Source organism: Osmia lignaria, chromosome 9 (genome assembly GCF_051020975.1).
Source record: "Osmia lignaria lignaria isolate PbOS001 chromosome 9, iyOsmLign1, whole genome shotgun sequence".
Classification (NCBI taxonomy): domain Eukaryota; kingdom Metazoa; phylum Arthropoda; class Insecta; order Hymenoptera; family Megachilidae; genus Osmia; species Osmia lignaria.
The window spans coordinates 5,766,945-5,781,159 of NC_135040.1; the positions used below are offsets into that span (position 1 = coordinate 5,766,945).

The 14,215-nt window shown below is 44.2% G+C and overlaps 2 protein-coding genes across 13 annotated transcripts; both read left to right on the top strand.

Moving 5' to 3' along the window:
• The first annotated feature begins 102 nt into the window (after nt 1–102).
• metro (membrane palmitoylated protein 7-like protein metro) lies at nt 103–5,954 on the top strand. 5 transcript variants are annotated; one of them, XM_034331143.2, is made up of 11 exons: nt 103–877; nt 1,521–1,807; nt 1,907–2,038; nt 2,404–2,430; nt 3,097–3,264; nt 3,342–3,413; nt 3,573–3,697; nt 3,777–3,901; nt 4,167–4,451; nt 4,526–4,869; nt 4,936–5,954. In XM_034331143.2, exons 1-11 carry the CDS (start codon nt 835–837, stop codon nt 5,110–5,112), a joined length of 1,785 nt encoding a protein of 594 aa, XP_034187034.2. In that variant the 5' UTR covers nt 103–834; the 3' UTR covers nt 5,113–5,954. The 5 variants fall into 5 exon arrangements, with proteins under 5 accessions (XP_034187034.2, XP_034187026.2, XP_034187052.2 ...); XM_034331135.2 differs by having other exon boundaries at nt 168–877; nt 4,149–4,451; nt 4,936–5,953; XM_034331161.2 differs by having other exon boundaries at nt 176–877; nt 4,275–4,451; nt 4,936–5,953.
• A 1,004-nt stretch (nt 5,955–6,958) lies between these two features.
• LOC117607396 (uncharacterized) lies at nt 6,959–14,109 on the top strand. 8 transcript variants are annotated; one of them, XM_034331050.2, is made up of 10 exons: nt 6,959–7,275; nt 7,459–8,872; nt 9,708–10,068; nt 10,495–10,872; nt 11,482–11,669; nt 12,313–12,442; nt 13,025–13,165; nt 13,323–13,507; nt 13,597–13,820; nt 13,922–14,109. In XM_034331050.2, the coding sequence occupies exons 2-10, from the start codon at nt 8,717–8,719 to the stop codon at nt 14,043–14,045; spliced, it is 1,887 nt and encodes a 628-aa protein (XP_034186941.2). In that variant the 5' UTR covers nt 6,959–7,275; nt 7,459–8,716; the 3' UTR covers nt 14,046–14,109. The 8 variants fall into 8 exon arrangements, with proteins under 8 accessions (XP_034186941.2, XP_034186949.2, XP_034186959.2 ...); XM_034331058.2 differs by having other exon boundaries at nt 7,480–8,872; XM_034331068.2 differs by having other exon boundaries at nt 7,731–8,872.
• Nucleotides 14,110–14,215: the final 106 nt, after the last annotated feature.

Genomic DNA, 14,215 nt, shown 5'->3' on the forward strand with positions numbered 1-14,215 from the left:
CTTCTATTCCCTCCCTCTTTTCGAAATATGGATTAACCGGGTTGAAAGGGTTGAAAGGGTGGGGTGAAAGGAGAGGCAAAGAACTAGATAGACGCAGAGAGGGAAAGAGAACGGTATAGAAAAATAAATTGTTATTTATTTAGCAAGAGAGTAAGATTCTTCAAACGATGAAAGTATAAAATCAATAACAAGAACGAAACAGAGAAACAAGTTAAACGATGATGAAAAGGGATGATGAATCGCGGTTCGTTTGAGAAGCAGGCTAAAAGGGTGGGGGAGAAAGCTGTGCCGTCGGCAATGGAAGTGGAGGAAACAGTGCTGCCTTTAAAGATGGCTTCCCGAGGAAACGCGCCGTGTCGCGTCTAAGCCGAAAAATGATCGAAAACCCGTACGAAATCGTGAATATCGGCTGAATCGAATATTATGGTGGTCGAAGATACATTCGGTACGATCGTTCAGCAGGGATATACGTTTGGTGTTTCAAAACGTTCGAGCGACTGAAAAAAATAGTAAGATTGCCGAAGATGCGAGAGCAGGCCAATCTAGCGGTGGTCATTCTACCCCGTGTCGAGTGACAGTGGCTTACGTAACGGATTGTTTCTCGCTATGATAACGATATTCCAGTCGCGAATGCGAAACAAGAAACTGTTTTACCAGGTTATTCGCGGCGCTGCGCACGAATACGCTAGAAATACATATCGCGACTGACCTGAATTTTCTCAGTTCTCGTTTTGATATCGTCGTACCACGCCACCGTACGCGTCCACCCCGTCTCACACCGCCTTCCTTTCCAGTCACGCTGGAAAAGCATATCGGAATTGGTCGAATTGAATTATGACAGCGGCGCTCGTCATGGAAAACGCAAATTGGGATGCTGGTGAGTAAAGGAGCAAAATACGTTTACATTTCGCCGCCGCCGCTGTTCGCGTTTGTTTTCGTTTATCCTTGTTCTTCTTTCGTCTTTTGATTGTTCGTCACCAGCGCAGCGAGGGGACGAACGTCACCGATTTTAAAAACAGTGCTTCGAACGTATCTCGAACTCCCTGCACAGTTTTTAACCGGTTCGATCGAACACTTTGGAAAAATAACGTTGCACCGCGTACGAGTGTTGCACGCGTCTATTTTTATCTGCTATCAAGTTTTTCAACGAAACAGCAGAGTCAACTTTGTGCTATTATTAAAACGAAAATGCACGCTACTCGTTTGTCGCGCGTTACTCGCACCTTTAATCGCGGTAAAAAAAAACGTTCGCGAAATCAGCTTCGGTTTATTTTTTCTTTTTTCTTTTGTTTTTCGACAAAAATCAAGCGTTGTTCGAACGTTTCGGAGGAAATTAATTTATCGATCAGAAGTTAAATGTGTCGCCGCGAACCGAACGTTTCCGGCGGCATAAAACAACGAGAAATTAGTACAGACTTATGTAGTAGGTATATTCCTACCGTTCTTTCGAGGACGCAGGATCGACGAAATCCTTATGATCGATCGATTTACCGGGTTTTTTTTTTTCTTTTTGCTTTTAGCGTTGTCCAAGCTGCTGAATTCTCTGCAGGCGAACAAGAACGAAATACCGAGCTGCACCGACGAGGAATTTGGATTCCTCAGCGAATTGTTGCAGTCGAAGGAATTGAACGCGTTGGTGAACGTGCACAATAAGATTTTGAACAATGTCAAGGACGACAAGTTCTTCCCGGTACTGTCCAATTCCATGGACATCGACATCGATGTTTTGAACTTGTTGGCGACCAAGGTGCACGTCTCGAAGGATTGCAAAGAGCTTTTTCATCTTCTTCAAAAGCCGCATATACAGGTGAATAGAGGAGAGGGTGCTCCTTTTACACCGAATATATACATCGTGTATGCTTACGCAGATTGGTGAATGAATCGATATTATTTATTGTCGTCTTAGGGATTGTTGTGCGCTCACGACGCGGTCGCGCAAAAGGATTACTATCCGAGACTACCGGAAATACCGTTGGAAGTCGACGAGGACGAAGAGACGGTGAAGATCGTGCAGCTGGTGAAATCAAACGAACCCTTGGTACGTCAGATAGCTGGCACTTTTCGTGCTCAGAGCGTTGTTCATGTTTCCAGTCGAATAACACGGTAAAGACAGAGAGATCGAGCTCGAGCTCGATTGGTCTTCGGTAAACGTAGTACAGATTCGTATTTACGATAAAAAAAACGAAAAAAAAAGCGACAATGATACATAGAAGTAACGAAGTAACCAGCGTAACCGGCGTAATTATGCCTACTTGCATGGAATTTCATCGTAATTAATCCTTTGTACCGGCGTAGACGCCTCGTGTGTTCCCCTAATAAGTAATCGTAGTTATCGAATACGTATTCTCACGTATATTTCTTAAGTAATCACGTGTTTCTTTCATCGTCAAACTTGCTTCGAAGTGTGGCGCTGGCGTTGAACCGATCGTGGTAAGTCGACTTGAAGCCGAATTTAATGTACAGGCTTGTAAACAATTATCGTGCGTATTATCGATTCTTAGTACGATTTTGTAGCCGTTTCGTTTCGTTTCGTTCCATCTGGTTTTCTTTCATTTCGTTACGCTGAATGTCTAGTCATTAGAATTTTACTTTTGTTCTTATGCTGCGATCTCGTTTTTGTACCGAAAACGTGGAGAAGCCGAGCTGTAAATAGAACGATGTTGATTTTTCTCGCTGCTAATTTTTTATATTCGTTACGCTTACCTCCTACTTTTGACACCCTTTTGCGTCCGTTTGAATTCCCACTGATTTGTTTTTGGTTTCCTCCTTTTTGTTTTCTGTTTTGTGATTTTAGCTTGTAAATAAAACGATTTCTCTATCGTAACAATCGTATCCTGTGTTATTGTCCCGCATGTCCTCGTGTAAGTGTTGAAAATCTCTGGAGATAAGGCGATTATCTCGAGGGATTTAAAGGATCGCGTGGCCGACGCTTCGAATTAACGAAGAAGACAAGAATCGCTTCGATCGAGTGTGCGTTTAACGCCTTCGCGATGAATTCTCTTTCTTTTTATTTATTTTTTAAGAAAAACGAAGGCGCTCCCTAACACGCGTACCTCGCAACCCCAATGAAAATATTAGTTTACACGTTGACAATAGGGGGCGACCATAAAAACGTGCGAGGTGACGGGCAAGATCGTGATTGCGCGAATAATGCATGGCGGTGCAGCCGATAGATCCGGCCTCATTCACGTTGGCGACGAGGTTTGCGAGGTGAACGGCATCAGCGTCGAAGGAAAAACTCCAAACTGTGTTCTCAAGATATTGGTAGGTGACAGTTTCCGTTCGATTTCCGATTCGATTTCCAATTCGGAGTTATTATAAAACCACCTATTCTTTTTCAGCAAAATTCCGAGGGTACCATTACGTTTAAGATAGTTCCAGCCGATAGTAAAGGAGGCATTCGAGAGAGCAAGGTACGTACCTAATTTTCCTCCTCGAATCGTTCCCAGAAAACCGTGTATCGCGTAGACGAGTTTTCGCGCTTCAGAAAGTTTGCCAATTTTAACGAAGATCAAGCAAAGCTTCACCAAATACCTAAGGTTGGAAAGTTTAAAAGCGTTTTTTCACCGTAGGTACGAGTGAGAGCGCACTTTTCGTATAAGGCCTCCGACGATCCATACATACCTTGCAAAGAGGCTGGACTAGACTTTTCCAAAGGCGATGTCCTCCATATCGTCAGCCAGGATGACGCTTACTGGTACGAGACGCGCGAATTCCTTGTTTCAACGGGGAAGAACGTTATAGTTCTCCTATCAAGTATACTCGTTTGAAATTAGGTGGCAGGCGAGACGAGAGGGCGATCGAAACATGAGAGCCGGCTTAATCCCTAGCCGAGCCCTACAGGAGAGACGAATTATTCTGGAGAGACAGCAAAAGGAGAAGACCGACGACGACAATATAAGTAAGCAAGCAGGTTTGCGATCGTGTAGACGTAGAGTGCTTTTGTCGCCACGACGCGACGTTTCGTCTGATAATCTTGTTGTCACATTTGCCAGTCTAGCCGTAGAGAGTGTAAAGGCATGCAGAAATGCTGCTGACTAACGAACGATCTCGCTTGACTAAACAACCCAATCGATCGATCGATCGATCGATCGATCACGACTGCTCTTCTCAACGTTTGATGGCCTGACCACCTAACCGTCGGTTAGGCTTGTGTTCTGTTCCAGTGCCTTTGCCCGCATTGTGCCCCCGTCCTACTACCTCTTTGCACGCCTCGCCCACAAAGTGCAACTTGCAGGGAGTAAAAACTAAAAAAATCATGTATGACGCTGCAGAGAACGACGACTTTGACCGGGAAGAAATACCTACCTACGAAGAAGTAGCGAAACTCTACCCGAGGCCGGGTCTCTACCGACCGGTGGTTCTGATCGGGCCACCGGGAGTCGGCAGGAACGAGCTCAAGAGGCGGCTCATGGCCACCGATTCCGATAAGTACAAGACGCCCGTTCCTTGTAAGCTTTTTCTTCCCTCGTTTCCTTCGGCAAACGCCAGCTTACCTACTTCGGGCAATCGCGTTCCTTTCCAGATACCTCGAGGCCGCCGAAATCCGGCGAGATCAACGGCAAAGAGTATCACTTCGTAACCCGCGAAAAGATGGAAGAGGAAATCGAGGCTGGCAAGTTTATAGAGTACGGCGAGTACAAGGGTAACTTGTACGGTACCAGTTCCGAGAGCGTCAGCTCGCTGATAAACGCTGGCTACGTTTGCCTGTTAAACCCGCACTATCAGGCACTAAAGATGCTTCGAACACCGCAAACAAAGCCGTACGTGATATACATAAAACCGCCTAGGTTCGAAATATTGAAAGAGACGAGAAACGACGCCAGGGCAAGGTCCACGTTCGACGAGAGCAACTCTCGAGGTTTCACGGTAAATCGATTTATTCTTTATACAATTTATTCGTAAGCCAGTGATACTTGAATGATCCGTTCGCAGGACGAGGAGTTTAACGAAATTCTGCACAGCGCGGCTAGGATAGAATTTCTCTACTCTCATCTGTTCGACGAAGCGATAGTGAACGCTGACCTGTCAATGGCGTTCGAGCAACTGGTGAACGCGGTTCATCGAGTGGAGTCCGAACCACTTTGGGTACCTGCTTCGTGGGTTCAATAAATTTTTCTTGAACCGAAAAAGGGCCGCGAACTTTTTCAATAACACGCGTTACTTTTTCCTCTACATAATTTTCGATGGCATTTCGAATCACCTCGCACTTACCCCGATGCCTTTCTACCTTTCATGGACGGATAGGTTTGATACGTTTGATACGTTTTCGGACAGATTATAGTCCAATTTGAAAGAGAAAAGAGGATATATTTGCGAGCGATCAATTTAATCGTTTTCTTTGTTCACCGTTGTTTTCGAATCTATCGTACGTTCGATGTGTGATCTTATCGTTAGTGTGTTTACTGCCAGAAACGTTGCGATCGAGGGAAGCGTCTCGTAATCAAGGATAGAGCGTTGCTTTGATTTAATCGCGTGTTATCTCGCGAATGGCGAAGATTAAAGGGGATTATTAGGAAAGACACGTGAACCGTGTTTAAAGCTCTTATGTAATTTTGGGATCAATGATTATAAATGGTAACCGATCGGACACAGTCGAGACGAGACGTTCGTTCGAAACACACCAGAGAGGATACGACAATTTGGGGAAGATGACGCGAACCACTCGTTGCTACCACTCGTTAATACCACTCGTGACCTTTGATCCCAATTGTTGTTGATTGTTGCCAAAATAAGTATCGTACCTAGAACACGGTGAGAATCGTCTCACGATTATTGTATTTTCCACTTGATCAGCATTGCCACGATATCGCTATTTTTTTCATAATTAAGGGCTACCAGCGCGAGGAAAATTTATGCGCGCGATCCTATCGGCGTTGCATCAAATAGTTCATCCTCGATGTAAACTCTGTATGTTATCGAAATATAGCATTACACTTTGAAATACGTATTACTGTCTTTCTATCTCGTATCTTCGTATTCGTTTTTTTTTTTTTTTTTTTTTTTTCATCGAGCGACTCAAGGTTACTTCAACCTTGAAGTAACGATCTCTGCAAATGCTTCTCGTGATAGAAAACTCAAGCAACGCGAAATTCAACCGATAAATCGAGATTTTTTACCATTATTTACTACCTGATACCTTTTCATTGTACGATAAACTATCGTGCGGATAATCGCTTTATTCTATCATCTATGGCACGAAATTTGTTTCTTTCACAGTTGTAATTTTCTTTCGGAATTGCAAACCATCCATCGCTCAGACATTGATTTCCAAACACGCACGCCTACGTGCCAACTTTCGCACTTCTTTACTTCTTTGTTCGCGATATCTTTAGTATGTTGTTAAAAGACAACGTAAACTATCGATCCTTTCAGAATTCGTGCATTTTCTCTGTTACTTCTCGTTACTACTGCCGCGAGTGCAAAAGATTTTCTCGCAGCTTATAAATTAACTTCCTTTTATTCTTTGTTCAAGGATAGAATATGTTAATTTTAACGCAACGGAAAACATATACTTATTTTCGAAGCAGAGATCTCTAATTAAACGCATGTAGTATTATGTATTGGTTCGGGGAGGTTCGAAAACAAGTTCGAGTCGATACACGTTGCTTTTCAGTAGATTTCGTTGTCGAATTATATTTATACGCCGCGTAATATCATTTGCGAATAGCCAAGAAGTTGCTAATGCAGACCGTTGCAAATTCTATTTTTAAGGTTTTCAGTTTTCTAATTGATCTTGAATCATCGTACCATTCGACCACGTGCGTTCCGTCGGATACCGCGTAGAAATAAGTGGAAAAACTTTCAGATTCGGAAGTCGAACGCGAAACTTTTCCTACCTTCGCCGTGTCACGGCCTATGGAAATTGACATTGTCGTGAGAAGTGTAAACAATTTTGTAAAACTGTTTGCGATCCTTTGTAATTTCTCGTTGACTAACCATCGAAGAAGTATAACAGCTGGCTAAAACTCGCGGCTGCGCGGATGAATGAACGTGAGATACGACTCACGCCGTACTTACAGGGCGAGGGTGAGAATTAAACTTTCGCCCAGTATCCAATCAACCCTTTCGCGAGTGGATTAGCTCGAAAAGTTTCTCGATGGAACTAACGGTGCCGTGTAATTTCACCTTTCGCCTACTTTTTCTACCCAATTCCCGTTTACAAACGTATTTACATTCAGACAATTTTCATCGCGAATTCTTTATATGTACCTTTTGTAGCGTTTAAACGCGATAGATGTTTCTCGCCTGTTTTAAAGAATGTAACGGACGGAGGTAAGTATATATTTTTTTCTTTTTTTTTATTCTTGAGTTGAAATCTTACAGCTGAAACATTTTGTTTCAAAGTTTATTTAACTTTCTTGAAATAAATGTATTTCGCGGCTAAACTATTACAAATCACGTTTTACCGTTCAGAAAGATTTTGTAAGTGTATATTTTTCGTATTTTCGTTTAAAGCAATATTCGTTAACGAATCAGGTTCGCTACGTTTTACGACGACAAGTTCACGATTCCCAGCAGTTGGAGCCGAGCTAGTTTAAAATTAAACCGAAGCCAGTCAGTATAGAAAAAGAATTTTCTTACGTAGATTACGACCCCAATTAGTCGAGACGTTTTTAACAACTGTGCTCGATAAAATTCGTTGGGACGGGCTTTAATGTACCTCTTCGAAATGTGTCAATGACACGAGCGTGCACGTGATTATCAACGAAACACGATTATTATTCCAGATCGAAGTTACGTGCGTGGTATTGACATTGATAACCTTCACCGGTTCGTCGAGCAATGCCTTATGAATTTTCATCAGTCGCGTATTGTATTTAAAAAACAGGGCTCGCAACACGGCTGCTTAACAACACCTTTTAAAAAAGTTATTCGCTTGTGTGCGCAACGCGATAATAGCAGACAGCTTGTCGTTTCCGTATAAAATATAGCGACCTCGGGCAAACATTGGAAAATCTGGTAAAATCTGAATAGAATCTTCTCTCTTGACGTAGCTCTATCATAAGTTCCATCGTTCCTTGGTATAATAAACACCGATCGTTACGATTCGAAACAAAAGCGCGGTTCAACAATACGGAAAACGGTGAACGTTATTCGTCGAATATCTTTTCATCGCGTCCGGAAGTTTACCTTTTATTCGCGGAAGATCGAAACGGCTAGATCATTAACATACGACCCAGTTAGGCGACGACAAGCGTTTCTTCAACGATTGTTTCTACATCTGTTCAAACAACTTGACGCCATATGCGAGCTTACAATTCCCCGGCTCGAAGATATCTACGGCAATGATTTCGTATGGTCGATAAACGAGCGCGAACGAAGGCTGGCATAATCGATAGATTGTCGTGCATAAGAGAATTCAAAATATTGGCTTCGCGCCAGAGGTGACGGCGACAAGCACGAAAACGAAGACGAAGACAGGGAAATGTAACGTGGCCAAAATAAGCACGCGGGCCCAGCAAAAAGACGAGCGTATTCGGTCGCGTAGAGCACGTTCTACGAGAACATCCTCGTTCGCTTCTGGATCTGAAGAAGACGGAAAGCTGTAATAGAAAATGAAAGAAGCGTGTCGACAAACAATTCGAGCCGGGATGCAATTTCGAATCGGAAGATAGTTAACGTGTAAACTGGATATCATGGAAATGTTACGTCGAATCGAGCCCCATTGATTTCACATATTTTCTCGTCGGTAATTGACTTTGAACGGTGCTCCATGGAGTCTGGATCAACGATGACGAAGAACCATCGTGACAATGGATTGACGAGGCAGAACGAGACGTACTCTAGGAAAGATTCGTTTACCAGTGAAACGAAACGCAACATCGTAGACACCGCGTCACTGGTCAACGTGCAAAGAAACATTAGCCAAGTAAGCAACAAGCTTCTCACGTTTCTTCACGCTTGCATTTTTCATCGCGCTTCGTAAAATCGACCACGTCATTGGAGATCGGCCGATTTACGGATCGTTTACTAAACCGTTTTATACGCGAATAACAGCAGACGGTTTCGCGAAATCTTTCAAACGCGATATACGAATTTGCCCGGCGTGTCGTCGATGGATTAATTCGAAAACAGAGGTAACAAGTTGTAGAACGTGTACACTAGGTACACTAGTGTGGCTGACACAGCTACTAAGAAGATTCGGACGTTGCGGGTGTACGGGGCGAGAAACCGACACGAGGACTTAACCGACATATAAATAGCGTTTAGTTGAAACGGATGCGGTAGAACTCGCGTGCACGTCTTGCGAGGCGATCCGGAAGGCACGATTCGCTTTTCAAGGAAGGCTTCTCCTACTCCGAACACCGACACTCACCTCATCGCGATCCGCCACACCGTCCTCAGTGATTTCCGACAGTTTACGCGGCTACGATCAATGTTCGACGCGCGAACTCGATTTCGTCTTCCTTCTTCTTCGAACAAGAACAAGTACGAGCCAGTGGTTTGTCGGTAAGCGTTTTAGCTTCTCGATTCTGTCGCGTTTTTTGAAATTATGCTTTCGACGCGACGAAAGCAAAGCGCGATCGCGGCGACGAGAATAAACATTCGTAAATCAGTTTATTGACATTGCCATCAGAAATAGTCATCGTTTCGCTACGATTTCACCTGGTTTTCGTTTCCGTCGCAGCCATTTTTGCCTTCCGACTCGGAAATTTAAACCGCGTTAAAGAGCCGATTAATAGGTACGACTGATTTAATTGCAGGGAAGAGGTGAAATTGTCGATAGCAGTTGGCGGGTAAACGGTGTCCAGGCGAGCCGAATAAAGTGCAGTTCCTCCGTAAAGGGCACCGGCTGCATCGTGAACAACGGTCTAGTTGCCTCTAGGGGTGAACTTGCTCGAAATAGCTGCACCAAGAGAAAGACGCCGGCGCCGTGCGTCGTTAACGAGAAGAGCAACGCGGTCGTCGACGCGAGTTACCGCGCCAAACGACCGGATCGCTTTCTCGAAGAAGAGTTTTTAGGCAAACGATTCTCTCTGGAGACAGCAAGATCGACGACGGCTTTCAGAAAGCCTCATCGAGCCATCCCCAAGTCGTTTTCTCTTCCAGACGATCTACGAGAAGGTATCTAGAACAACCGATTCATTCGGATATGTAACGTTTCCGCAAAAAATACATACTGTTTATAGGTAATTATTCGTGTCGGCAACCTGTGTTTTACGTAAGTAGATACATAGGAAATCAGGATTTCCTTTACCGGTAATTACTATGTGGAGTAGTATCGAGTAACCGTAAATGTACCGATTGAAATTTTATTTTATTATTTCAAAACAGATATGAAACAACTGTCAATGAATTTTTGTCTGAACCGTTGCCACTACGTTATATATAAACAGTTCTATTTAAACGACTGCAAGAATACTTGTCTGAACCGTTACGGAACGCTACGTATCCAAACGAATAATAGAAATCGTCCTTGAAATGGTAGGATCGTTTTGACACTCGTCAAACGCAGAAAACGCAGAAATTGTAGGCAGGTGTCAATTTCAGGTATCTCCGCGGCACAGGGAAAAGGACGAAGGCCCTTCGACAACGGTATTTTAAAAAGGTCTTCCGCGTTTCTGGCGAACATCGCACAGACTGCTTGTCGCGTCAGGGAGAAGAAAACTAGCGACAATCGCGCGAAATCATCGAATGTCAGAGGATACTTTACGATTTTGAACAGCGTAACCAACGACTTTGAGTCTCTTTATCGTTCGCCGAGCGTTCAAACGCTGCCAGTCGAACGGAAGAAGAAGAAGAACGGTGTTCGAGTGAAGAAATCAGTGTCCTTCAGTTCTGATACCAGCTTCGAGGAGAAACGGGCACCGTACAGGAGAACCGGGGCCGTTCACGAGGTCAAGGCCTATCACAAGGGTGTCCTGCAAGGTATGCCTTTCCCTTCTCTTCTTTTCTCTTCCTCCGTCCTTCAGTTAAGATGAAAAGTACGAAATCGGACGCGTTCGATGTTACGTCCTTGACCTACTTGAGAAAACGTCGATCGTAAAAAGTACAGCTTCGTGATTTCTCTCAAAGTCAATCTTCTACGAAAGGCTAGATTTAGAATTTGCGCACCGGTGCCTAACCGGTGCCTAACCGGTGCTATTTTCTTTGGAAGTCCTTCAAGGGGAACGTCTAAATACGCTCTAACTCTAAACGCATGGACAAAAGGAATTGAAATCGAAGAACAATGCGACGCGTTGACAGACTGAACGGAACGAACGAATCGAGAACGTTGCTTGTTAGAAACGTGTATTCGTTCGTATATAGAACGCGTAAAATACGCTCTCTGTTCGACACTGACATTCGTAACAATATTACCTACGCTTTGTGTTATAAAGTCGAAATAAACGCGTCCATCAGGGTTTGCAGCTGACTGAAAACACACGTAGATGCACGGTTTAACGTCGATCCAAATCCGCCTATTTATTGTTTCTTCTATTTTCGCGTCTTCTCTTAACGAGCTTAGGTAAATGTAAAGTTCCGAACCGGTGTTAGATCATAGCGAGGCTGATACGATCGTCAGAAAAGTGCCGTCCTCGTGGGAAACGAACAACGAGGGCCGATCGGCCCTACTCAGAGCTGCCAGGGATGCCGACGACGCGGCTCTCAACGAGATTACCCTTAGGGTGGGAAAATTTGGATTCGGTGATATGGATGTTAACGTGGCTGACAGCAGCGGCAGGGTAAGCTATCGTTATCCAATACTTCCATTCCGCGCCATTACGTAAAAATTAAAAAAAATGTTTTCCGCACAAAACGCACGGGAGAGTTTACGGTGCAGACTATGGTTAAAAGGAAAGCTGTTAAACCAACGTTGCTTCCTCGTACCGCGAAACATCATTTTCGATGCACCAAATATAAACAGTTCTGGTAGTTTGACGGTTCTAAAGAGCAGCGAACGTTCTTCTTTGCGCGAAAAACAATCGTGGCCTGGCTCTGACGCGTGTTCGCTAAGCTGACGCAGATATAAAGTAATAGCGCGACTTTGAACTATCGCGTCAACGTCAGTAACCACTTAATAAATTGATCCTTAACGGGCACCGTCTATTGTGCTCTATCTCTGCAGCAAAGAATAACGAGTGCCCATTCTCAGCCTTCTCGCTGCGAATTCTTCCTTCGTCCTTCTCTTCTTTTCAAAATCAGATTTTTCTAATGAGACGAATAAATAGAAGCGATGTTTAAAAAAAAAAAGAAGAAAACGGTAAGTACGCCAGGGTAACAGAATTGTTAGAGAATTCTTTCGAAAAAGCAGTTTATGTAATCGACGGGCTTTCGAAGCAAACTTTTGAGTGAATCAACATTGAGATTGTTTATTTGTCTTGCCAGACCGCCATAAGCTACATGGCTGGAAACGGAACGTCGACAATGTTGGAGCTAGCTTTGTCGTTCGACGGGGTGGATCCCAATACTCCCGACAACGAGGGCAACACGCCCCTGCACTTTGCCGCGCAGGCGGGTAAGCGATTACTTTCTACGTTGAAGAAAAAGCATAGGATATTGAAAAAAAGTTTTTTTTCGTCGCGTTGCACGTCTCGCATCGATTCGCAGCCGGTATAGATACTCGCCGGATCGAAATAGGGATTGGTTAATAAATATTTGCAGAGGGAAAGGAAAAGATTGCTACGAAAATAAAATACTGCTTCGTTCAAGGACAGTTGTTTTCATCCCCTGTTGCAATCAAATTTCGGCCCTCGCGATGAATATAAATTTCCTAAACGCAACGAATCGTTAGAGGATCAGGGCTCGAGTGGTCGACGTACGAGCGCGTAAACGTCAAAATTTACACGCACGATGCCGTAAGGATTCCACCGCGTCATCGATGCCAGAAATAACCAACGTTAGAGAGAAACGTATGTAGGTAGATATAGCGGAGAGACGCGTGGTTTTGCATTGACGCTCATCGACGAACATTTTAAGCCAAAACACGACGTCGAGTTACTCGAAATACGCGGACGTATTTCGATTTCCCGAAGGACGTAGGCCGACCACTGGGCTGCTTCATTTTCATTTAACTCTTTTCTCCTTTTCTCATATCCAGGCCAAACAGACTGTTTGAACATACTGCTACAAAGGTGCCCGGAGATCGAAGTCGACGCTAGAAACGCGTCGGGTTTCACCCCGTTGATGAAGGCTGCCCTCCAAGGAAGAACAAAGTGCGCAAAAATTCTCTTGTTTGCCGGTGAGCAAAATTTACGAGTATTACCGTGCCCGTGTCTGCCGCGTCTGCCACGGATCATTTCACGTCACTTTTGTTTAGAACCGTTTCTTCTTTCTCTTATTTTCTTTACGATACGTTCGTAGCAAGGTAACGTTCTTACGCGTCTAACTATTTTTAGGCGCGAATCCAACTCTAAGAGATCACGGGAGAGGGCTGAGGGCAGAGCAATGGGCCAGATTTTGCGGAAGATACGTTTGCGCCGAAGTGATCGAAAGATTCGCCAGGCATAGACTCCTGGAGAGATCAACGTCGTGTAGATGGGGCAGCGAACCTGAACTAGCGGCGAAAGTGCTGCAAGGAAAGGTAAAAGCGTTTCAACGAAATTCCCACGAATTTTTAGGAAAATAGAAAAGTTGGGAAAGTGGAAGAGAGATAACACAGGTTTGAAACAGGTGATGCCGATTCCTTCGACTCCACTGTCGCCACCGTCTTCAGGGTTCAAGTCGAAGATAAGGAAAGTTTTTCGCACCACTTCTGGACCAGATAGAAATTTCTCCTTGGTTTCCCAATTGACCAGTGCCGCACTTTGCGCAAGCAGTCCCGCTTTGCCGAAATCGAGCGAAGTCCCTCCAGTAGTTAAAAGTCTTCTTCGACCTCTGAGCGTCCCTCAGTTAAGGTACCGTTCTTTCCATCTCGCTCCATTACCCTCACAAACGATCATTTTTTACCATTTTTGCCGTTCGTTTAAACGTGATCGTATCGTTTGAAATATTTCAGAGTGACGCTGGTTTCGCCGCAGGATTTCCTCGACCAATCAAAGGACAAGTACGGATCAAATTTCGCGGAAAAGATCGAGAACACGGTCGCGAAACAATCGTCGCGAACGAAAAAAAAGAAATAAATAGACCAATTTTCAATATCCTTCCTCGTTGTTCGATACTGCTACAGTTCCTATTCGATTCGCGTAACCTTGTCATGGTCGATGGAATTACCGTGGACTCGGTACGATCAAGTAACGATCGAACTTATATTTTTCGTCTACGATATGGGTAGACGGTAGGAAACAGAGAA